The following is a 23,994-nucleotide window of genomic DNA, read 5'->3' on the forward strand; positions in this document are numbered from 1 at the left end:
CACATGTACAAACACGCTAAAATATCTGATTTATTTCTACTTTTTAAAAGTTACCCTAGTTACTTTTTACGTAAATAATTTTTATCTAATAATTTTATTAATGTTTCAGATAAACACTCAAACACTAGAACGAGGCCAGCTATCACAACTTTTGCCACATACACACTCATTAAGGATTTACTTCTGAAATAAATTTATTAATGAGAAGAAAATTAATGACATAACCATCTAAATAAAACATTCAGCTGTGTTACCTCTGGCAGTCTTTTTGTAAAGATATAGTAAGGCAGGCCAAATATGATATGAGGAACAACTTGCAGAAGTTATAAAAACTATTATTAATCCTTTTTCTAACAAATCAACAGCAAGAAACCTGATGGTCTATTGACCATTACACAATCAGGATGAAAAATAAAGGAAGCAAGAGAGCTCCTTGAATTTCCTCTATATTCACATAGGAGAAGCATGGAAATAATCCTGTGCTCATATATTATACATTGGCTACATCATAAGATCTGTCTCAAATCGAACATTGTCATGAAACAGACAGACAAGATGGGTAGTTGAAAAACCCTGGGACCAGATACCAGTCATTAAAGAATTCAGAAGGCCTAGAAGACAACTAGCATAATAAGAATTTTTAAAATGCTTCAAGAGGGGATCAAAGAAAAAAGACCTAATACCTGTAACAGGAAAACTTACATTCTTAATTACAAATAAGATCACACACGGACAAATATAATATACTGAAGAAGAATCAAAACAATTTTTGTGCAAGAAAACGTAGGTCTTACAAATCTCTTTCAGTTTTCTGAATGAGTCAATAAATTGACTCTGCTTGGTCAGAGGTCAGGCAGGTGTTCAAAAGGCATTTAACAAAGGCCTTCCACAATGATTCTTACAGAAACGTAGCTGACTTGGAAAAAGAAAAGGCCCTCACATACTGGAATACCTAGTTATTAAATCAGGAAAAGATAAGGGAGAAGGGACAAGAAGAGAGAAATAAACGACCAGTTTCCATGCTGTAGGAAGATCGTATCTGCAGACACCCAAAGGGAACCATTCTTGGCTTTTGCCACAGAAAAGAAAAATCAAAAGTATTTAGGAAGCTGGGTAAATACAAACAGAAACAAAAATACCAGGGGATTAAAAGTAGTAAAGGCTTTCCATACTTAGTGATGAAAACAGAAAAAAATATAAAGTAATGACAATCAAAACACAGTTCTGATTTTACTGATAGAGGTGCAGCTCTGAGTTTACTATTATCGCTCAAAGTGAGATCTTACACTTATAAAAGGATTTTTTAAAAATATTGAGCAATAGCAGTAAAAAAGTAAACAGAAGATTAAGAGTTATTAAGGAAAGCGTGTTAAGCATAACAGAAAATATAATTATTCCAGCCATATGTTAACATCTTCAATAGTGTATCTCTTTTTACTATTGGGTGGACACACCCCACACCCCAATTATATTCTTTTGGAACTGGAAATTCAGAGAAATAATAATAAGCGATCGATGGAAGGAATTCCTGGTATATAATACTTGAGTCGGAGGGGAAAAAAAACCCAAACTCAATTGCCATATAGGATCCTGGGGTAGATGGAGTGAAGGAAGAGGGAACTGAATTCATTTTCTATTTCAATATAATGAAATTGCAGGTGTAGATTTAAAGCAAACAGTGCAAATACTTCACCCAATGTACAGCTAAATTTGTAATTTTTCATGACAGGCCATAGTGAATGTTAAAAGTTTACATGTGTTCAAAAAGAATTGGAAAAATTCACAGAAGAGATATTTCAGTAAGAAGTATTAGAGCTGAAAAACACCACTCTCATTCTGGAACATTCTAAGCCATAAATTGTGAACAAGCCATGACAGTGCTCTGGGAAAGTATTCTTGTGCTCCCCTTAGTAAGTCTTCCATACACATTCATTTTTGGTCAATGTCAGAAATGGGATACAGGGCTAGAAGATCTTTTGTTCTGGTGTCATGCAAATACTCTCATACTACTCTGCCAAAATAAAAAAGGTTACTGGCATTTAACTGCATTCAGTCTGCCACAAACTAGACCTTCTATTATTTTATGATTAGAATATATCCCTTAGTAAATTATCATATTAAGGTATTCATGCTTTATGAAAGCTAAAGGACAATATTAAATATGTACTCTTAAGTCAAATCAAAACCTTGTCCTAATCAAGAAAAAATACAATATAGAATAGCTGATTATATACACGTCAGCAAAACCTATACTTTTTCTGTTTTTTATCATTGCTATAAAATGTGTAATTCAAAATTTATATACAATCTTTCAAAATTTTATCACTACAAATTACAGGACCATTGAAGAAGTTAGAAAATAGGAGATAAAATACTAATCTTAAATGAAAAATTTGAAGCATACTAATGCTCTTAATGTTATGCCACTAGTCACATGCAAATGACAGATTCATTTTTAAATCTGGTCTTTGACCTTCAGCTTCTGCTTGTTAATAATTCTGAACTATTATTTTTGAAACTGGAAAAAACTTGGTGAGGAAAATAAAAAGTGCTGAGTGTTGATCCATGACAGTTTGCAATCCAGTAATTTTTTTCTTTGCTATTATTAAACATCAGCATAATTTGTTAGAGGAAATGAACACATCTGTAAAACTTTCTTTTTATTTGTTTTTAGCTCTACATTTTAGCGGGTTTTCTAAGAAATTAAAATGAGCATTTCACCAGAAAAGTAATTAGCAAAAAAATCATATAAAACCCCCCTGTATCCCAAGTGGTAATTCTGACAAAACATTTTGTGTTTTAAAAATCTGCTAAGGGAGCAAATTCTGCAGCCAGTACTGTTTTACCATCACAATAACCAGCCCCAGAGGTTTGCATTGAAACAAAGATAATTCTCCATTGGATGAACAGTGCTAGGTGAAGTATCAAAGTGTTTAACAATGATACCATAATTATGTCTTCTCTCGAGTTTTGCTCTGATAAAGAGTAGAAAATATATTAAAAACTCAATTCAAGAGATCTGTGACACAAAACTAGGAATGAAACACATGGCAATTAGTATAAGCCCTTACTATTAAAAACTTCTCTCACATCATCCAGGCAAATTATAAAATTCCTCCTCTGTACTGTGCTACCTCCTCAAAACACCTCTGGCAGATCACAGCATTCAGATAGTGGGCAGACAGATCACCATCTACTGTGATCACTGTTGACAAGGAAGCAATTTGCATCTCCTTTTGTATTTGGCTTTATTCACACCAGTAAATCAGCACAGCAGAAGTGGAAAAGTAGGCTGCAGCAGCAGGTGCTGAGGCCCATGCACAAACACAAGAGCCTAGGTTTTGCCTGCTCCTATGGCCCTTAATCCACGTGCAGTATGAGGCCACCCCAAAAACTGTCAGTGGTCCAGCTCTGTCCACTCCCTTAGGGCTTGGACCATGAATATCTGAAGCAGAGATTCCCACATAGTTTCCTTCAGAAGGAATTAAGTGTGCACAAAATCACTCTGAACTAAAGCAATACCAGTTCAAGGGGGGATGATGAGGGGCTCTTCCTTAAAGCCTCATTACTTCTTTGAACCAAAATGTTACGGTCTCTTAATGCAGCTGCAGCATTTGTCACCTTATCTCGTTCCATTTATTTTTCTCAACCACTTCTTAAATTTTATTTCACAACTGTACTTGTAAATACTGTTCTAGTCAATAATTTGTGATAAGTTTCTGTGGAGCTTGGAGTAATAAGGCTGTCTCTCATTAAAACTGTTCTCTTGTGGTGAGTTAACCTTGGCTGGGTGCCAGGTGCCCACCAAGCCACTCTCACTCCACCAGCTCAGCAGGACAGGAGAGAAAATAAGATGAGAAGCCTCATGGATCGAGCTAAAGACAGTTTAATAAAAAAAAACTAAAAAAACAAAGGCAGCATGTGGAAGCAAAGCAAAAAAAAACCCAAAGCCCCCAAAACCCCAACTCATAAACAGAGATGCATTCTTTACTTCCCACCAGTGGGCGATGTCCAGCCAGCTTCTGGGAAATGGGGCCTCACTACACATAGAAGTTGCTTCAGAAGACAAACACCTTAACAACAAATGCACCATCCCCCCCCCGCCCCCCCCCCCCGCCCAGTTCTCTTAGTTTTTATTGCTGAGCACAACATCATATGGTATGGAATATCCCTTTGATCAGTTTGGGTCAGTTGTCCTGGTTGTTTGTCATCCAAACCTCTTGCCCACCCCTAGTCTATGGGCCTTTGCATGGGAGGTTGGAGAGAAAGCCTTGACGCTATGCAAGCACTGCTCAGCAAGAGCCAAAACACTGGTGCATGATCAACCCTGTTCTAGCCACAAATACAAAGCACAGCACTGCACGGGCTGCTTTGAGGAAAGTTAACTCCATCCCAGCCAGACCCAGTACATCTACATTCAAGTAAATAGTAAACAGTTGGAACAAATAAAATTGAATAAACTTTAAAATGATCTAAATATTTCTGGGAAGAATAAAGTACAGTATGAACAATCTTTTCAGCTACCTGTAATGAATATTTTATATTATTTTTCATAGCAAAAAGAGAAAAGCATTTATTACTTCAGTTGCCAAAACTGTAACTGAGATTTTGCTTTCTTAAAAAAAAAAAAAAGTAGTATATGTGTTTTATATACCATATAAAATGTGTGTTACTAAGGTGTGATCTGATCCAACAGCTTCTCATCCAAAGGGTTTACACACAAGTAGTAGTAATCCATTAAAACCCAGAAGGCACTAGAAACAAAGGGGTCTGATATATACAGTGATCTTCAAAAAACAGTCTGTTCCTAACTAAAGATGAAAAATAGCTGATAATATTTTTCCCTGAATCATGAAGAAACAGCACCTTATGATGCTGAAAGTTTAAAAACTGTGGTATTTTTAGTTCTTTTTCTTGAGAATCAAGTATGTAGCCATTATTTCCGTGAATTTACAGTGTTTCTTTCCTTCAGTTAATCACTCAATACTTCAATCACTTTGAAATCTTTGCCATACAATTGCATACCAAGACAGATCACAGTATATGTACTTTGGTAGTTTGTTTGAAACAGTTGCTTAATCTACAGAGAAAGGAAGAAAAAGATACTATCTTGATAATAAATCTGGAAGTGAATACAAGCATGTTATAACATCTTCCTTAGAGATGTACAGAAAGAGAGAATTTTTGTCTTGAAATTTTTGTTAATTTGACTTTTCTAGATATTAAAAAAGGAACGATTGAACTTTGTTTTCTTATTCAACTAAAAAAATAGATTTAGGGAGCAGTAATTTAGTCTCACAGCCTTTACTGATGTTTTTTAATTAAAGTTAGGAAGCACGTCATTCACATTACAACTATTCCCGTATCAAAATTTTGCATTCACAAAAATTAAAGCTTACACACTGATTTTGTGAAATTACAAAGACTTTATAACTACAGCAGGGTAAATAGTTTCTGCCATATAAGAAAACCATCATCAAATATCTCATTTTGTAATTAGGAGGAGGAAATACCACTTTCACATCTTTTGTCTAAGGAAAAGGAGAGAGTGGATATTGTCCCTCTATTTTAAAAATACGAAGAAAACCAATCTCATTTAAGTTGCTATCGTAAAGATTATTTTTTGCCTATGAAACATGAGGAACACACCCACCTCTAACACAGTGGTGGGATAGCCTTGGCTGGATTCCAGATGCCCACCAAGCTGGTCTCTCACCCCCTCTCCTCTACAGGATAGGGGAGAAAATAAGATGGAAGGGCTCATGGGTTGAGATAAATTATCCTCACGAGAAAAACAGACTTGACTTGGGGAAAATTAAATTTATTGCCAATTAAAAATAGAGTAGGATGGTAAGAAACAAAGATGAAACTAAGAACATGTTCCTTCTCTCTCACCCTTCTTCCCAGTCTCAACTTCACTCCTTTACTTCCAATTCCGCTATCTCTTCCCTCTATGCACAGATGGCGAATGGTGGGTTATGGGTCAAGTCCATAACAGCTCCTCTCTGCTTCTCCTTCTCACCACACTGTTTCCCTGCTCCAGCAGGGCATCCCTCCCATGGGATACAGTCCTCCATGAACTGCTCCAGAGTGGGTCCTTCCCACAGGTCACAGTTCTTTAAGAATTGGTCCAGCATGAGTCCCCCATGGGCTGCAACTCCTGCCAGGAGCCTGCTCCTGCATGTGCTCTCCACAGGCTGCACCTTCCTTCATGGCATGTCCACTTGCTCTGGTGTGGGGTCCTCCATGGGTGGCAGGGTGACAACCTGCTTCACCATGGTCTTCACAGGTTGCGGGGGAAATTCTGCTCTGGCTCCCCTTCTTTCTCTGGCCCTGCAGAGCAGTTTCTCTCACATTTTTTCCTCACTCCTCCCTATCACACACTGCTGCTCAGCATTTTTAGTGTATCTTAAGTGTGTTTTCACAGAGGCGCCACCAGCACCACTGATGGGCTCAGCTTTGGCTAGTGGTGGGCTCCTTTTGGAGCCAGTTGGAACCAGTTGTCTGGCATGGGGCAGCTCCTGATCTCTTCTCACAGAGGCCACCCCTGCAGTCCTCCTGCTACCAAAACCTTGCCATGTAAACTCAACACAGACCATTTTTTAAGTTATTGCCTAAAAATTTGAGTGCTTCCTACTTCTGAAAAATCAAACAAAGTGTTGATGATTTTAAACCCATCTCGCTGGGTAATGTTAAGCTAAAAAGGTTTCATCTTAAAAATACATGTTGTCCATCATTCCACCTTTAAAATTTATGGAATTTTTTCCTAACAACATTATAAACTTATATTAAAAAGGGAAATTAAACTTTAAAAAAAAAATTAGTTTATGCCTCCACAAGCTCCATAGTTTAATATTCTACACTTAAATTCTGTACAAGTCCACTACAAAACATATTCAATTAATCAAATATTCAATAACCAGATCTTTACCATAATAATTAGAGATAATATAGAAGAACAGTTATTCTTCCCTAAAATTAATTTAGAAGTTTCTTTCAAGGTCATACTCACAGATGAAATAGAAAATACCTTTCCATAAACAGCATGTTTTGGGTATTGACCTATACCATCAACAAGGGGTCTTTTCCTTCATTTTATCCCTTCCTAGATGAACCAGTTAGATCCATTTAATATTTGTTGCCATGCTATTTGTCAAATAATAAAACTATTAATTTAAACAGTATTCTCTGTTCCAAGAAGTACAATCGATAAAATCACATAGTAACAATGTCTGTTCTCAATTGTTTCATCAATTCTGCTCATCTTGTATAACAGAAGTTAACCTTTCAAAAACTGCATATGGAAACATTTTAAACCAACATACTGCCAGCTAAGAATAATATTAAGGACTCATATTTTGTGCAAAACATAATATTAACTTTTGTGTTCAGAACTTCAATCTCCATGATTTACTACCATGAGTGGCAAGAGATTGCACATATTCTATATTCTGTGAACGTATACCTGTTAAAGAGCAAGATAACTAAGTGTCAACATAAAACCGTTTAGACAAGGATGTAAGGACTTCACTTCTGTACTTTAATATCATGTTTAATCTTACTAAAACTGTTATTAAAGAAAAAACGTTGTCATTGTTTATACCCTTTAAATGTATGAATCAGCCATACATCAATTAATAACACTATATATTTTTCTAAACTACAATGGATCTCCCAAATCATCTCACAAATACAGGTTTTGGAGAAGCTAGGGTGTTGGGCAACTGTGTTTTGCTCTGGAATTCATTCCATAACACATTACCCATATCCCTTTTGTCTACTCACTAAATAAAGCCCTAATCATTCAGATTAGGATGCAAAAGATCTTGAGAGGGCTGTGGTTTCAATCTTGTATATGATTCCCTTTGCTAACCTAAACATCTAACCAACACCCACATTTTACAGAAATCATCCTTCTGTACTCTTCCAACCCTGCGTATAACACGTTATTTTATTTGAACCCAAGCTACTATCCCAGAAAAAAAGGCTCCTGAATCAGAAGTCAAAGGCATTCTTTTCAGGTTTTTGATAGTACTAGATCAAATTAGACAGAGACAGTCTCAGAAATTAGAAAGGTTCAACAGTGACATTAGGATGTCTCTACATAGGAATAGACAGGTTCTATCTAAGATATAAATTGAGTTAGGCTGGAATCCTTGAAAAAGCCACTCTCTCCTTCCTTAACCCCTGTTTTTCACTAAATGTCAGCAGCAAGGTTAAAAAAATATGCTAACTAACTCTACAAACCACTATCTTCTCCACATGTGGCTGGCCAGGTCTCCAGTGCCATGACTGATTTGGAGGTGAACTCATTGCTAGAGTATTTTTTCTCATAAGGATCTTTCTACCTTACTAAATTTTTGCTGCTGTGAATAGAGTTCATTGTGGCATTAAGGATTCACCACACTCCTTCTTTCCTCTAATACTGTTGACCTTTAATTTTACTTATGCTGTCAGTGGGTGTTTGGCTTCATAGAAGACAGGCCAGGAGCCCTGGGCACCATGAGCAAGTAAGCTTTAGGATACTATGGCAGGCCCTGGCAAGGAGTCCTGGCTGGAAATGCTGCTGAAGGCTACAAGACTGTTCAACCTTGGTGGTGATGCACCACAGGGCAAGGTTCCCAGCCCAGAATGGAGAAACTACTCCTGGCACAGCAGATGCCTCTATTCACAGCTCTGAGGGAAAATGCTCCCTCCCATCAAGGCCATCCTATCTCCCCATAAAGCTGGGACAGGCAGAGGCAATATCCTTGCCTTTAGATGGCATGCTCCAATCAAGAAGTTCTGTAACCAAGTTGAAGAAAGGGGCCAACAGGTACCTTGTGAAATTCAGCAATGACAAAGTCCTGCACCTGGGAAGGAAGAGTCCCTTGCAACAACAGAGGGGTGGTGGTTTTTCCAAAGTAGCTGTTGCTTGGACTCTGGCTGGGCATCAGTCTGCTGGTGGTGTGTGATTGGTTTTGCATCACCTTTCCCCCCTTCACTTATTAAACTGTCTTTTTCTCAACCCATGAGTTTTTTCTCACTTTTGCCTTTCCAATTCTCTCCTCCATCCCACTGCTGGGGAGGTGAATGAGGACTGGGTAGGAGCTTACCTGCCAGCTGGGGTCAACCCATCACAAACATGCTGCCCAGAGAGGTTGTGCAGTCCTGGAGGTTTTTGAGACCCCACTGGACAAAGCCTTGAGCAACTTGGTCTGACCTCAGAGCTGACCTTGCTTTGAGCAGGAGGTTGGACTGAAGATCTCCTGAAGTCCATTCCACCCTGATTTGTTTTGTGATTCCACAATTTGCAATTCTTCTAAATCAGAGATAGAAACAGCTGCAAACAAATCAGTTTTCACCCTAATCTTTGGATGATAACTGTTACCAATCCAACAGATGACAGATTACATAGTTTCAGCTGACACTAAAATACAATTTTTAATTTTCTCCTTTAAACTGATAACCAATAGTTTTGAAGACAATCTTATCCTAAAATCATCAGCTAGGAAAAGGCAAACACTGCAGGGATATTCACTTTTATGAGAAGGAAAGAGAGATGACTGAGCTCCATCTCAGCCTTTTGACTTTGTTAAAATTTGTGAAGTTGTGTCAGTTAGTGTTGTGATAGTAACAGAGTCGATCACAGATGTCTAGTATTCTCTGCAAGCAACATTTTAAAATCAAACAAACAAACAACCCAGGACAGCCATGTAACTAAAAGGTATTTGGAATACAGTAACATGCCTTAGCAGATGAGCATCTTTCTGGCCACATCTCCAACTTCAAATTACTTGCATTACAAAAAAATCATTAAAATGCTGATACGTTATGATATGGTATGATATGATATGGTATGATAAAATAAATACTAGTAAAGGAAAATCCAGAACAGGTGTTTGTTATGCAAGATATTTTATAAAGGTAAGCTATATGTGTGAATTGTAATTTGCTGCTCCTGAGCCATCACAAAAATATAGAAAAATCGTATCATTACATTTAAAAGCAGACCTCAAGTCCAGAACCTCTCTCTCAATCTTTCCAAAGAGAAATTACTTATTGTAACTATACCCTAAATCCAGTCCTAGTTACTCAGATTGCCATTATTCCAAAGTAAATGCATATAAATGACAGTAAATTATTTGTTATTTGAGCAAATAAGAATGTTAACTGTTTCGTGTTGCCCAACTTGTAACATCAAGTATGTATATTTACTGATTGACTGGGTTGGTGGGTTTTTTCCTTTCTCTTGCACAGTCTCAATGAAAGTGAGAGCCTTCTAGATTACCACTTAATTATTGGCATGGAAAACCATAAAATAAAGGAAATACCCACAGCTAGGAGTCTCCGAGTAATTTATCACATCATTTTTAGCAGTAAAATAAGGTTTAAAAGTTAACAGAACTTTAGAGGAATAAAAAATTAAGAAATAAGGCTCTTCCTTCAGTTCTCTCTTCCCTAAGAAGTGATTCAATATTCAGCAAGACAGAGGAATGATTGGTCTCACAGCTTTTTTTGCTTTGACCTTCATCAGGACTCTATAGCTACCAAAGCTTACTTAATCTCTTCTGTTACTCCCAGTCTTCACTTTTGCTCCCTCATCTTGTCAGACTTGTCATTTCTCCCTGCTCCTTTTAAAAATAAAAAAGATATTTCTTTCTGTTTCTGTACCCTACAGAAATTCAAAGTCACTGAGTTCTAACTGTCCAGGTCTGAGATGCAGACAAGGCTGTTCTCTTATCGCACAACCCTTGTTTTAGGGGCACGTTTTGATATTATGAAATAGTAATTCTTTTGGGGAATGCTCTCTAAGTAATTGAGCTAAGCAATGAACATACCTTATTTTTAATTAACAGCTTATTTGTGCATTTTGATGATGACAATTCAATTTAGTTAGTGTTGCTTTATTTTTCATCTCCAGAAGTCCCTGAATTTCTTTTACCTGCAACTTCAATCTTCTGTTCTCTTCTTCCAAACTTTGCTTTCCTGCTTCAAGTCTCTCTCTCTTTCCCCATTCAGAGGTATTCTCAAACTGCAGTCTTTCCAGCTGGGAAGGGTTGTGGTTGGAGAAAGAAAAACCAAAGAGAGAAAAAGAAAGAAGAATAATATGATTAAAAACCTTGTTATTTACTGGGTGAGGCTAATGGCCTCACCTCAGCGCAAGGTGGGCATCTTAGAAATCAGTCCAAGATACACGTTTTCCATGTTTCATAATGTTAAGTACTTGAATTGGAAAGAAAAAGAACAAGAGTCAATTTTTCATTAATTGTACCTTTACCTAAGCATAGCTAATACTTTAGTATAGTAACTGGTAACCAAATCTTATTTCTCTCCCTGCTATTTAAGGAACAACAGTATTAAAACCAAACCAAAACAAAAGACTTTGTTTTAAATAAAATTGAGATTGATATTTGGTCTGACAGTGTCAAAGTTCACTTTTTATTCCCCCAAAGAGCATATTTTTAGTTATAGTCTGTTTACACTTTAGAAGGACTATAATGAATATTCATTAAATGAAAGAAGTTCTAAAGTATGTCTTCAGTAGTAGAAACTGTTATCCTAATGACCAGATGAAAGATTTTTAAGTTTTCAGACTATTCTGTTTTTTGAGGTCACAATTAATAGCCTTAAGGAAATATTATCTTTTATGGCCAATGTTGTAACCTTAATTTAGGATAACCCATCTTTCTGAATCCATTTATCTAATCCACATACAGGAGGAATTACACATATCAACAAAAAGTCATGTTACTAAGTCCTATAAAGTAATTACCTAACAACTGATTTATTTCCCCCTCAGAGACAACTAGACACAGGTTTTGCCAAGAATGTACAAAACGCTTCTCAGATTTCAAAACAGAAATTGATAAAATGAATTTATTTGTATAACACAAAACAGGTACTTATCAGGTACTGAGAGATATTTATCAGATTATTATTGACAAGTACTTACTATTAACAAGTTATTATTAACTGGTACTTATAAGAAGATTAAAGGAGATTAAGATAGATTAAAAACTGTGAAAATGAAAGGTTCCAGATCTTTCAACTTACATGAAAAAAAGAAGAGAAATGCTAATGCATAAAAGTAAAAATTTTAAGAACTTTACAATTTTCAGTTCTGTGAAAACTAAAACTGGTTATTTGATGAAAGTAGAGACTGAAAACAGTGCTGGGCATTTCATTGAAGAAACAGGATATCTGTATCAACAAGGGTTTAGAAAGGTCTAGGAAGGTGTACTTTTTCAGATATTGGTTACTTTTATTTTAAAATCAATTTCTGGCAAATAATGAAAAGCTACTGCACATAAAGCAAAGAGAATGAGGCATTACAGCATCAGAAGAACATAATTCAGACCCTGTGAATTGTAACAATGTGATTATCTAGCTAAATCAAATAGTAAACTTGTCTGTTCCCCCTTATTTTTGAACAAATAGAAACAATTAGATACCCTATAAAGTTAAAGAGGCTCATTCAGATTTTCAGAGGAAACTAGAAATGCTTTTTGAGTCTCTCTAGTAAGGACAAAAATAATATTAAATGGAAAATAACAAGTGATTGTTTACTAACAATGATAATATTTTTCCAGATATTCCTCTAGCTAATATTCTTTATATAATAAACTAGAGGATTCCCCAGAAGACCAAGTAGGGGAAAGGAGAAAAAAAAAAAGGGAAAAAAAAAAAAAAAGATGACCAAGTGCTTTTTTTCTCCACAAGCTTCATCTTCTCATGATGAAGAACGATAAAAGACAAACAGCAGTCCTGATGTTTCAAACAGCTTCCATGTATAAATCAGACCCCGACCATAAGTTTATCCATTTTCAAATGAGGTCCATAATTTCCAAAGGCTTATATTATTTAGGTATGGACACTTCATGAGCTAAAGTTGCATCTATATACTAAAGTATATTCCTTGGAAGAAATAGGAAATCAAGAACAAAAGAACTAAGACATTACAAGAAAATAATTAACAAATTAATTAGAGCCATCTCTAAATTCCAATTCTAAGCCAATTCACATAATGTATGGCAATCGCCAACCATATGAAATGTAACAAGAGCAAGTGCCAGATTCTGCACCTGGGATGGGGTAACCCTGGTTATATGTACAAACTGGGGGACGAGAGGCTGGAGAGCAGCCCCATGGAAAGAGATCTGGGGGTCTGGGTTGATGGCAAGCTGCATATGAGTCAACAATGTGCCCTGAGAGCCAAAAGGGCTAACCATGTCCTAGGGTGCATCAAGCACAGTATAGCTGGCCGGTCGAGGGAGGCGATTGTCCCACTCTACCCTGCACTGGCGTGGCCTTACCTCAAGTACTGTGTGCACTTTGGGGTGCCTCAAAATAAGAAGGACATCAAACTATCAGAGTGTGTCTGGAGGAGGGCAGCCAAGATGGTGAGAGGTCTCGAGGGCAGGACTTCTGAGGAGCAGGTGAGGTCACCTGGCTTGTTCAGCTTGGAGGAGAGAAGGCTGAGGGTGACCTCATGGCAGACTACAGCTTCCTCAAGGGGGAGGTGCTGATCTCCTCTCTCTGGTGACCAGCGACAGGACACAAGGAAATGGAATGAAGCTGAGTCAGGGGAAGTTCAGATTGGACATTAGGAAAAGGTTCTTCACTGAGAGGGTGGTTGGTCACTGGAACAGGCTCCCAGGGAAGTGGTCACAGCACCAAGCCTGTCAGAGTTCAAGGAGCATGTGGACGATGCTTTTAGTTGTACAATTTAGTTTTAGGTAGTCCTGTGAGGAGCACGGAGTTGGACTTGATCCTTATGGGTCTCTTCCAACTTGAGATACTCTATGATTCTAAATACAGATGATGAATACCAACTACTTCACTTAGAAAAGTTAACTGTCAAAGAGTTAAAAACTGAATGGATTATGTTTAAAGACATTTTATTCCACCAGCAAAAGACAATTCCTCAGGCTGTTCCTTCTCATCATGGATTATTTGCTCCCCTTAACAAAGCAAACACAAGAACAACAAATGAGCAACCCTCCACACACACCAACAGAATTCTTAAAACCTTGGCCAGTCTTCACATCATAATACACTGTTGGAGAGTATTATTTAGAGAGAACTCTGAAACAGTTCTTAAAACTGAAATAGGCCTTTGATCTAAGATTAGGCAAACTAGCAAGTAAGAAAGGAATATATTGCTTTGACACTCTGTATCATATTTGCAGACTAACTGGGAACTAATTTTAACTTATTAAACAATTATGCTATTCAGCAGTTGTCTTTACATTATGGACTTTTTCTTGCATGAAAAGATTACACAGCTACAAAACTACTCGTTTTAGGGGGTATGGTCCATCTGGGTAAAATACAACAGAGTGAAAAGCCTATATTTCATGTTCATGCTACCTCACAGTCTTTAGAGGCTTTTTACCAAGCTAAATTCCTTAGAATGTGATAAACATCTGTACTGAGATTAAACAGGGAATCAGGGAAAGATAATCTTATACCCCTGTTTTGGGGTTTGATATTTTTTGGCATGGTCTGCCCACTGATGATAGAGTACAAGATGTTAACTCCAATGCATGAGAAAATGTTAGATGCTCACATGTTTCTAATGAGGTCTTTAAACTCTATCCACTGAATTTCTGTACAACAACTGGAAATGAAGGGATGACATACCTCTATTTAGCACCAAAACTTTTTACCACCCCCCTCCCAATTGTGCAGATTTATAGTTGTTCAAATACCATCTACTGGACTACAATCACAAAACCTGTATATTTTCTAAATAAATATGCAGGCATCATATGCAGGCATAATGTCTTACAAGTACCCATGAAAGGTCTGGAACACAAGAAAGCCCTATGTTCTTGCAAAGCATCTGCCAAAACACACAACTCAAATACTAAGCCTGAAAGTTCACCTTTTCACACCGATGACACTAATCAATACCAATTCATTTTTGGCAGACTTCAAGTAGAGAGAAATCACAAAGCCATCCAAGGTTGAATTTCAGTCGGGCAATTAAGCACGAGATGACTACCAAACCAAGATCTGAGTCAAAGATAAATTTACTTATCTCTCTGTCTGTAAAATTTCAATTCATTGCACCCAAGATGTCTACAAGGTCCTGTAATGATAAATTTAAATATTTAGTATACCATATAGATGAAGAACTCCATAATAAAGTCAGAAACAAATATTAACTTGTACAAAATCATGAATAGACAATTTTGGTATAATTGATTTTACTATAAATTGCTGTCCAGCAAAGTACTAGAACTCATATTGTCTGAAATACTAATTTTCAGAGTGTTAGTAATCAGGGTTGGTTTGTTATGCATTAAAGCTCTCCCAAAATATACCTTATGCGTATGCCAAATACCACTTTTCATATGATGCTCTCGTAGGAAGTATTTGCTCTCTTTTTCTTCTTTGGTAAAGAACATGTGAAAAAAAGTGAGGTGCCAGATCCCAACTTTTAGTTTCCAGGTCAGAACACCAACTTCAGAGAGTCATCACGTCTAATTTTGTCACTCCCAGCTAAAAAGATACACCTTCTTTTGAGTAGACAGAATTTGTCTCTCACACCTGTGCAATGCATTCCCAATCCCACTCACACCCCAAAGCCCCTGTCAGGGCCCTTCCAGCTCCAGCAGTTCATCTGGCAGCGCTCAAGGCCAGCTAGCTGATGGGAACTGTTGTAAAGAGCTGAAAGAAGACTCCGCAGAGGGAAGTCTCTCTTTGCCTCAGGGCTGCTTTTAACCTGAATATTCCAGACCCCATCCTTGACAGAGCTATGTTGCAAATATTTACATATTTGCATTTAAAACAGACAGGAAAGGTTCATATCAGTGTGATACAGATTGCGGAGAACAGTTTTGATACACCTATTGTTTTATGACGAACACAGGTGTTCCTGAACTGACTAGTCTCATCCTTCTATATGAATTTTTCAATATATTTTATCTTGAACCAAATAAAATTAATTTTATTATACTTATAAATTACATATAATATCTATTATATTGTAATAATTATTATATTTTAACTCATTTAGTGGAAAACTGAAATATTGCTATTAAAAAGGCCATGAAGGAGAATTTACCTTTTTTTTTAATATATGAAAACTGAAAATTACTGACCAAGTATTTGTTGGTAACGCCTTTGCTAATCTTCCTAAAGTAAAGAAGGATGCACACGTTTATTTTAATTGAGAATTAAAGAATATTATTTTACATTACTTTTTCTGAATTTTTGTATTCTATATTAATAGATAATCTAATCAAGTCATTACAATCTTTAAGCAGGATACTTCTGGCATGCAGAATAATGAACATGTGTAAAGATACATGTTGATATTTGCAGAATAAAAATTCAAACAAAGAAAAAATATTTGCTGTTTGCAATATTTTTCCAATGGCATACATGAATCCAGTTTTAGTTATCAATTGTTACTTGGTCGTATTTTCAAAACAATTTAAGCAACTCAACTCTTTAAGCAGTATGGGTACTGCGTGTATCAGGTGTGAGAAGTACTTCCTATGCAAGTTCAGCTACTTGTTCCATGAATTAGCTTCACCCTCTTAATTTAATTAGGAATTAAAACATCTTAATGGCTTAATGGTTGCTCATGATAGAAGCAACAGTATGTTCACTACAAAGGCCTACTGTGAAAGTACAGTATTATTACAGCTTTTAGTGGTGCATTTAGATCCATAAAAAAAAAGAAAGTTGGGTTAATTTTACTTTTTTTTTTTTTTTTTAAAGTGAGTTAGAAATTGTAATGTTATATTCTCTTGCTGTTTACCTTACTTCAGAGATGAAAAACAGATATTCACAGCAGTAACGTCCCATTCAAGAATTGCACTACTGTTTTTCTAATTGAAATTTTTCTAAGAGTTTAATTTTTATGTAAGAGATGAAGGTGAATTCCTATAAAACATATAAACTTAAACACCTTGGAAAGTTTCTTCTTTATCATTCAAGTCATTCTTCCAAAATTAATAGGGAGACTAAAGCAAAGGAAAAAAAAAAAAATCAGGTCTGGTATTAAGTTAGGAAGAACAAGCAAAATTAAGTATTTCATGGTCTCTTCAACGTAATTTTGTGCAAAAAATCTTGCAGGTTTATGGTCTTTCAGAACACACCCAAGCCTGCTTATCCCTCTTTGAGATGTTGTAAGAAGGGTCTTTTTATAACTTGGTGTTTTAAATTCTGGAAAAGAAAAGATTAAATGCAATGACTAAAGGCAATGCTAGGTGTTAACTCAGATTTTGAGAATGTATTCCTCTCATTTAAACAAAGCAAAAGAAAACAGAATAAGCTTCAGGGATCCATTTCCCTCTAGAAACAAGACTTGGAATGTTGTTTGTTTTTTGAATTGAAAAAGCGTACCAACCTTATTTTCCAATTACGAGCTCCCTGCCATTCGAGAAAGTAACTTTTTCACTCAAAAAAAAAAAAAAAAAGAGAAAAAAAGAGTAGTTACATATGCTGATGGGCTCTGTAGACTGTTTCATAACTGTACAACTAGAGCTGCTCTGAGATGGACCCATTCCCCCTCACTGAGCTTGAATGCACTGGGATCTTTTCATCTACCCCATGCTACACAGTTTCAAAAGGCTGAACCTCATCCATGGTGTAAGTAACTTGTGCAGACCTGCTTTCCTCTCCACTACACCACCAGAGAAAACAAGTGTTGTGAGACCTAATACAGCAAGATGAGGAAAGCAGCTAGATTAACTTTTCTCACCAAGGAAGTTGAGCCAGATGCTATTGAAAATGCAACGCAAGGCAAACATTCAAACAGTGTTAGCTGTTTTGAACTGACCTAATGAAATTTTTGTGGGCATATACATGTATATAAAATACATACGTGCATGAATATGTGTATATACATAGACATGTTCCTGTGTTTCTTTAAAGGGAACCTGGCATTTTTAAAAAATTTTTTCCATCCTTCATTACATAAAAAACCAGAGCCTTTAAATGAATCTATTGCTGCCTTGAAGTCTATCTCCTTTCACTTTTCACACAAAAACATTTCACAGGAAGAGGTGTACTTATGTTTAATTTTGAAATTTATTACTGAAACTTCAATTAAAAATGCAAGTTGATTGAATAGCAGTGATACCTATCTCACATCTTCAGTGAAAAGAATTTCACAGTTTGTTTTCCACAGAAAATATATATTGCCATATGTGTATAGAGAATAAGAATTTTAGATGTTCTCAGGTAGAGCTACAGGTTCTGATTTATAAAGGAATTGAAAGCTTATGAAACAATGTGCAATGTGTGAAAAAAAAATCCTCAGGATGTTTCATTTTCCCTTCAAATGTGAATATTTTCTCTCCAGAAAATACCTCCACAAACTTGCACTGAATTTAAGTTTTCAATAGGATGACCAGAATAATGGTGGAAGCATAGAGTGAGGTCAAGGTACTGTCAGTGAAGTGGATAATTGCTAAGGTGAATGGTAGAAATGAAGTACAGTGTACTGACCTTTTGAAACTGGTTAATTACATCTTAGAGCTAACCTACACCATTTTATGACTAATATTAAAGACAGAGCCCTGAGAAAAAACAGACACAGAAAAAGGAACTCCTCCTGGTACAGTTCATTAGCAGGAAAATCTTAATGCTCTACTTCAGTTTAAGGCAGCACAATAGTGGTTGAGGCTCAAAAAGTTTTATCAAAACAAGTTTTTTTCTCCTTCCCTTTAGTCAAGGGAAGACAGAGTAGGACGGAGGACAACAATTAAACTGCCTGCCCATTTTTAATGGGACTAATGACAGCAAAAAGAAGTATGATGAAGAAGAGATATAACAGTCAATATTATTTCAGATGGAAAATGGAAAATTTTTCCACACACTCCCCGGGAGAAAAGGGGATTAAGAAAGCAGCAATTTTTGTTTGGTTTTAGCACAAACTTTTGTTAGCTTCCTATAAAACTTGGGAAAAAGGGAGGAAAGTATACTTAGAGAGTTATGACCTCCAGCTTTCTAAGGGAAGCCTTTAAAATAGATGGACAGAGCACAAGCATTATGGTAAAAAGCTGTAGTTTTGATATGATCTGACTGACAATGATAACAAACTCATATGACTGACAATGATATAAGAAACAAAAAAATCCAATTCAACCAGAAATTCTCTCTGCAAAAGGTTTTTCTTTTCCAAAACTGGCACTTTTTAACAAACACATTTTCTGAGAAAAATTCTCCAAATATCTTAAATGAAAGTTTTCCATACGTGATGCTTCACATGACATGCAAGTCCTTTTCCACAGCAGAATTGACTGAAAACAGAAGTTTCATTTATTTATTTACAATCTGAACCTTACTCAACCCCACCAAAACATTAACTTCTAATGCTATCTGTCTTCATACTAATAATCTACATATAAGCCAAATATGGCCTACAGACTTGTGACCCGTAGAGGCAAGAATTCCTGTTTAAACTAATAAAAAGAAACCTCTGGCAGCCTCACTCAAATAACTGTAAAACATGTGTTTCAGCTTGCACAGATCAAAAATGAAAATTTAAAATCAATATTTTTTTTAATGCTTTAAATGACTGCACAGGGCTTTTGGGGGTTTTAAAACAGGATGAATAAATACACATTTTCAAGATTCTTGATATCCTCACTATATTGTGCTTGGAGGTCATTTCCACTCATCTATGCTGCAAATTATTCTACAAACTCAAAGCAAGAGACAAATTAAACTGGAAGTTTAATAAGTCACAGGTTGATTATGAATTAAGGATCATGTCACATTCCTAAAAAAGAAAACCTATTGAAATAACCATAGATTCATAAAGAAATTAGTGAATTTGACTCTTACAGATCTTTTCCCTGCAGTTACTTACAAAACTCAGCAAAGAAAGCTCTTTGTTTCTGAAGCAAACGTTCCTTTTCTGTAACTCAGACAGGAATACTAGCTCTCATATCCAATAACCTTTTCAAAGCCAGAGCCAAGAACATGGCAGTTATGCAGTTTTACCAAGCATCTTCCAAGTTATTGCACATTGACAAGAAATGCAAGGACAGAGAATCTGCCATTTCACAGTGATAATTTTGTTTATTTATGAGATGTTGTCAACTTCTAAAGTATTGAATGTGGTGCAGCTGCTAGAAGGAATGGCAAAAGTGCAATTTCCTTAAACATGGCACCTAGGTAGATTGGATCAAATGAATTAAGAACCAAGCTCTGCCTGAGGAGTCTACCATCAAGCAGAAGCATCATCTTTCTTCATTAAGAGTGCATTGTGAAACACAGTTACAATTTGTAAGATAATTATAATACTGAGTCTGAAGCTCTTATATCAATGGTCTAAAAGGAATGGTATCAAACTGTTGAAGATACTCTCTCAGCACATGTCTTTACTGGAAGATCAGGAAAAACCTGATACAGGCAGAAGCATCTTCAAAGAGATGTTACATACAAGCAGAAGAGATCAGTTAGATTGCTGGATCTGATTCTCTGAAATCCCTTTTGGTTTTAGATCAGAAGTGTCTAGAGAACTTGGAAGATGACAATGGCTTCATTCCACTGCATACCTCCCTTTGGGAAAAGTGTAAGAAGAAGACAGACTTCACGTAAGCAAGACTGCCATGTCCAAGCAGATAGGAAATATTTTCTAGAATCTTCATTACCTGCAATATACCCTTTATTTTGTTTGGGAGTTTGAGGTCTTTAAATTTATTTTATTTGTTCTGAGATTTCTACTGCTAGAAGTCTTTAAGAGCTTGGTGACAACTGCAAAAGCTCCTAAGGTCTGCCTGCTTCCAAGCTCAGCACTGCTGTGCACAGATGTGATGTTTGCTGGCAAGCAAAACTATTACTCACCATGTGTGACACTAGGCAGTTTTGCAATTATTATTTACACTGTATGTGACTGTTTCTAGAATTCTTTTCCTTTTTCATCTAAAAGAAATAATCAAAGTCTACCAGAATCTGTAGCACTCCTTCCACAGGAAAGGGAAGACAAATGTTGGCTACCTTTTTATTTGACAAGTACTTCAATATTTAATATAGGAAAAAATAAATTTACTCTGCTTTTTCTCTTATTGTGAGCAAGTCTGCCAAGAACACCATTTAGTCCATCAGAAACTATACTGAAAGCATGATAAATGTTATTGTGCCTGACAATATCTAGAGATACCAAGCCCTGCAACAAATTGAACTTTTTAATGAATGCTTATATTCATAACAATGCATGTATCTGAGCACCAGCATGTTTAGTAATCAAATATTTCTTCCTTCTGGTACTGCTCAAATGTTTAAGTCTGCTGCAAGCTGATATCATTGCACTATGTTGACATTAAAAGAAAAGTCGCTGATTTGCTCGCATTTGTTTTCCTCTTCCCCATCTACACACAGAGAAAACTTTTGTGTGTACGACTAATTTACAGCAAGTGATTTATGCAGGAATATAAGTTGTCCATAGATACATAAAAATCCTAAAGGCTGAAACTTTACATCAATCACAAATAATATATGCAGAGAGCCATAAATAAGTTCAAGAAAAGAAAATGCTGGGAGTGAGGTGTGGAAAATTACCCTTCATCTCACAGATCTTTCTTTCCATGTTGATTGTGGCACTGCTTTTATCAGTTTCTTTTAAGTTCAAGTTGATAAGGACTATGTATTACATTAAAATAAACTTACCATCTTCACTAAAAAAACTAGGAATGGTGCTCATTTTAAATAATCTTTAATGCAGCTTTAACAGTCCACATTAACATGCATATCAGGACATAATAGTCCTGACGTTTCAGATGATGTTTGCTTCATTCATGGTTAACATGTACATCTGCATGGATTATAATGTAACTGGTGGAGCCCCACTTCAAACAACGAATTCAGATGAAGAATTGTTTAACATCAACCACCTGCTGTTCAGGAGAATCTACTATGCGTTCAAGAAAAAAAAAAAAAATTCTGTCAATGAGTATCAGAGAAAGTTATTCATAATGCTTGTCCAAAATTCTACTTTCACCAATTACCTGAAAATAATTAAAAACTTCAGAGTAACTACTTTTACCTATCTAAACTGTTGAGATCAGTAAAGAGAATACCAATACATCATGCACTCATTTTTAGTGGAAAATTATGAAGGGATCTTATTTTAAACAAAAGAGATATTTATATTTTTCAGGTGGAAAAGATAAGGAAGATGACTAAAATATTGAAAGCTTCTTGCTGTATGCTAACCTTCTTCACTGTAATGACAATTCTTAAAAAGATTGAGACTAGAGGAATATCCAAACTCTCAGTGTCTACCAAGTTGTACAGTACTACTTAGTTATTTCACATTTTCATATGCGAATAACAAGCTATTGCAAAAACTATTTAGAAAACCAATTAGAACTGGAAAGGACTGTTAGAATAAAGATATACAAACACATGCTATAAATATCTGATAGCCATAAGATGCAAGGACAATTCTGTCAAGCAGACATTCTTGTAGGTTTGCCAGAAAAGTATGAATGTTTGAATGAATATTTAAAAACAAGTAAGAGTATGATTATCTTTTCCGATACATCTTGTGCTATTTTAGCTGTCTTCTCCCACATAATGTCTATTTTTATATTTACATAATTACATGATCCCCCTTAGAGCCCTACTATCTCAGATTCCTCCTGATTTAGTATAATATTAAGTAAACAGAAAATTCTGTATCCCCAACTGCCTCCCCCCCCAATTTTACTGTTGATGGAGAAGAGTAAATCTGTCAGGTAAACTATGACCTAGCCGATAATTAAAGTTTAGGATTTAAAACTGAAGGGAAGTAGTTGGTTTCTTTCTGAAATATACATCCACCAAATAAAATTAAGACAAAAAAAATCTGCCTCAGTTACACCTGCAGGAGAAAGAAGTCTGCACTTGTACTATCTTCAGGCCAAAAAAGGGTCTACAATAACAATACTTGCCAGTGCCCAAAACTTGGTGGTAAACAGATTGACTGAAAGGGTGTCCTATCAGAAACTGAAAATACATCTTACATAGACAATACACTACAGTGTTTAAATAATTACAATTTATGATTAAAGAGACTTGCTACAAGTATATTTCATTTTGCAGCTAAAACCAATGAGCCTTGACAAAACCAGATCCACTGAAAAGCATCTACAATCTCTTCAAGACACAGTAGTCACATAAAGCTGTCGTCCTTAATTCTACAGCTCTACTTATAAAAGTCTGAAGGATAGTATCCTGAAATATATTACTCTTTTTTTAGCAATAAATAAATAAATAAAGAAATTCTGCCACAAGGATTCAGAGTCCTTGTAATTCTGATTGCATCTCTTTAGTCTGTCTTCTAATAGCTGGTGGTCTGTATAGCAATAAACTGTACAAAAAACAGCGTGGTATCAACAGAAGGCATTTTTCAAATGCAACAATAATATACTTTTCTTTAATGAAATAAATAAGCTTTATGAAGTGCTGCTGCCAAATCATTAGCATACATAATCAGAAGCTACAGATTAACAAGGAATTTATACAAAGTACCTGTGCACTTACCCCTAAACTAATATGAAAATCAACTTTCCAGAAGACCAAGTGGTATCAAAAGGAGATATCAATCGTAATTTAAATTCAAACAAAGCCAAGCAAAAAACCCCACCAAACAACAAAGGTTCCCATTCAATGGTTTTTTTTGTTTACTTTCTCATATATATATATATTAAAAAAAGCAAACTAAGGAATATATTCTTGAAATACTGAAATTAACATTCACACTCACACTACATGGAAAAATTGCACATCTCTTGTCCTTTGTTTTACTGAATGTACCCAGGGGAAAAGGGATGATGACACGTGTTCTAATAGCTACATAACAATAAAGAATTTTTCCAGACAAGAATATTGAAGTCATCTTACATAAGAAAACAGTTCTGTTGAAATATAAGCCAAATGGTAAACCATTTGTAGGCTGTCTTGGAAACTGAGGGGCTTTCACCCACAGTCTAAAGAGAACAAAAATATAAAAGCTTTATTCATTTTATAGCCAGGCAATATATCAAACATGTCCACATGTCC

At 35.9% G+C, this 23,994-nt stretch overlaps 1 protein-coding gene across 9 annotated transcripts in view; it reads right to left on the bottom strand.

Annotated features, from left to right (window-relative positions):
• CCDC102B (coiled-coil domain containing 102B) overlaps positions 1 to 23,994 on the bottom strand; it is a 189,575-nt gene that overhangs the window by 121,042 nt on the left and 44,539 nt on the right. For 6 of the 9 annotated variants that reach the window (XR_012649741.1, XM_075022906.1, XM_075022902.1 and 3 more), the window contains one exon: positions 10,925 to 11,029. Coding sequence is in view for 8 of the 9 variants with exons in the window: in XM_075022906.1 (XP_074879007.1) it covers positions 10,925 to 11,029 (105 nt within the window). In the remaining variant the exon portion in view is untranslated. Of the gene's footprint in view, positions 1 to 4,530; positions 10,614 to 10,820; positions 11,030 to 23,994 lie in introns of those variants that run through there. The other 3 variants (XM_075022903.1, XM_075022901.1, XM_075022909.1) reach the window with 3 other exon arrangements.

This window comes from Buteo buteo, chromosome 3 (assembly GCF_964188355.1).
Source record: "Buteo buteo chromosome 3, bButBut1.hap1.1, whole genome shotgun sequence".
In the NCBI taxonomy this organism is placed as follows: domain Eukaryota; kingdom Metazoa; phylum Chordata; class Aves; order Accipitriformes; family Accipitridae; genus Buteo; species Buteo buteo.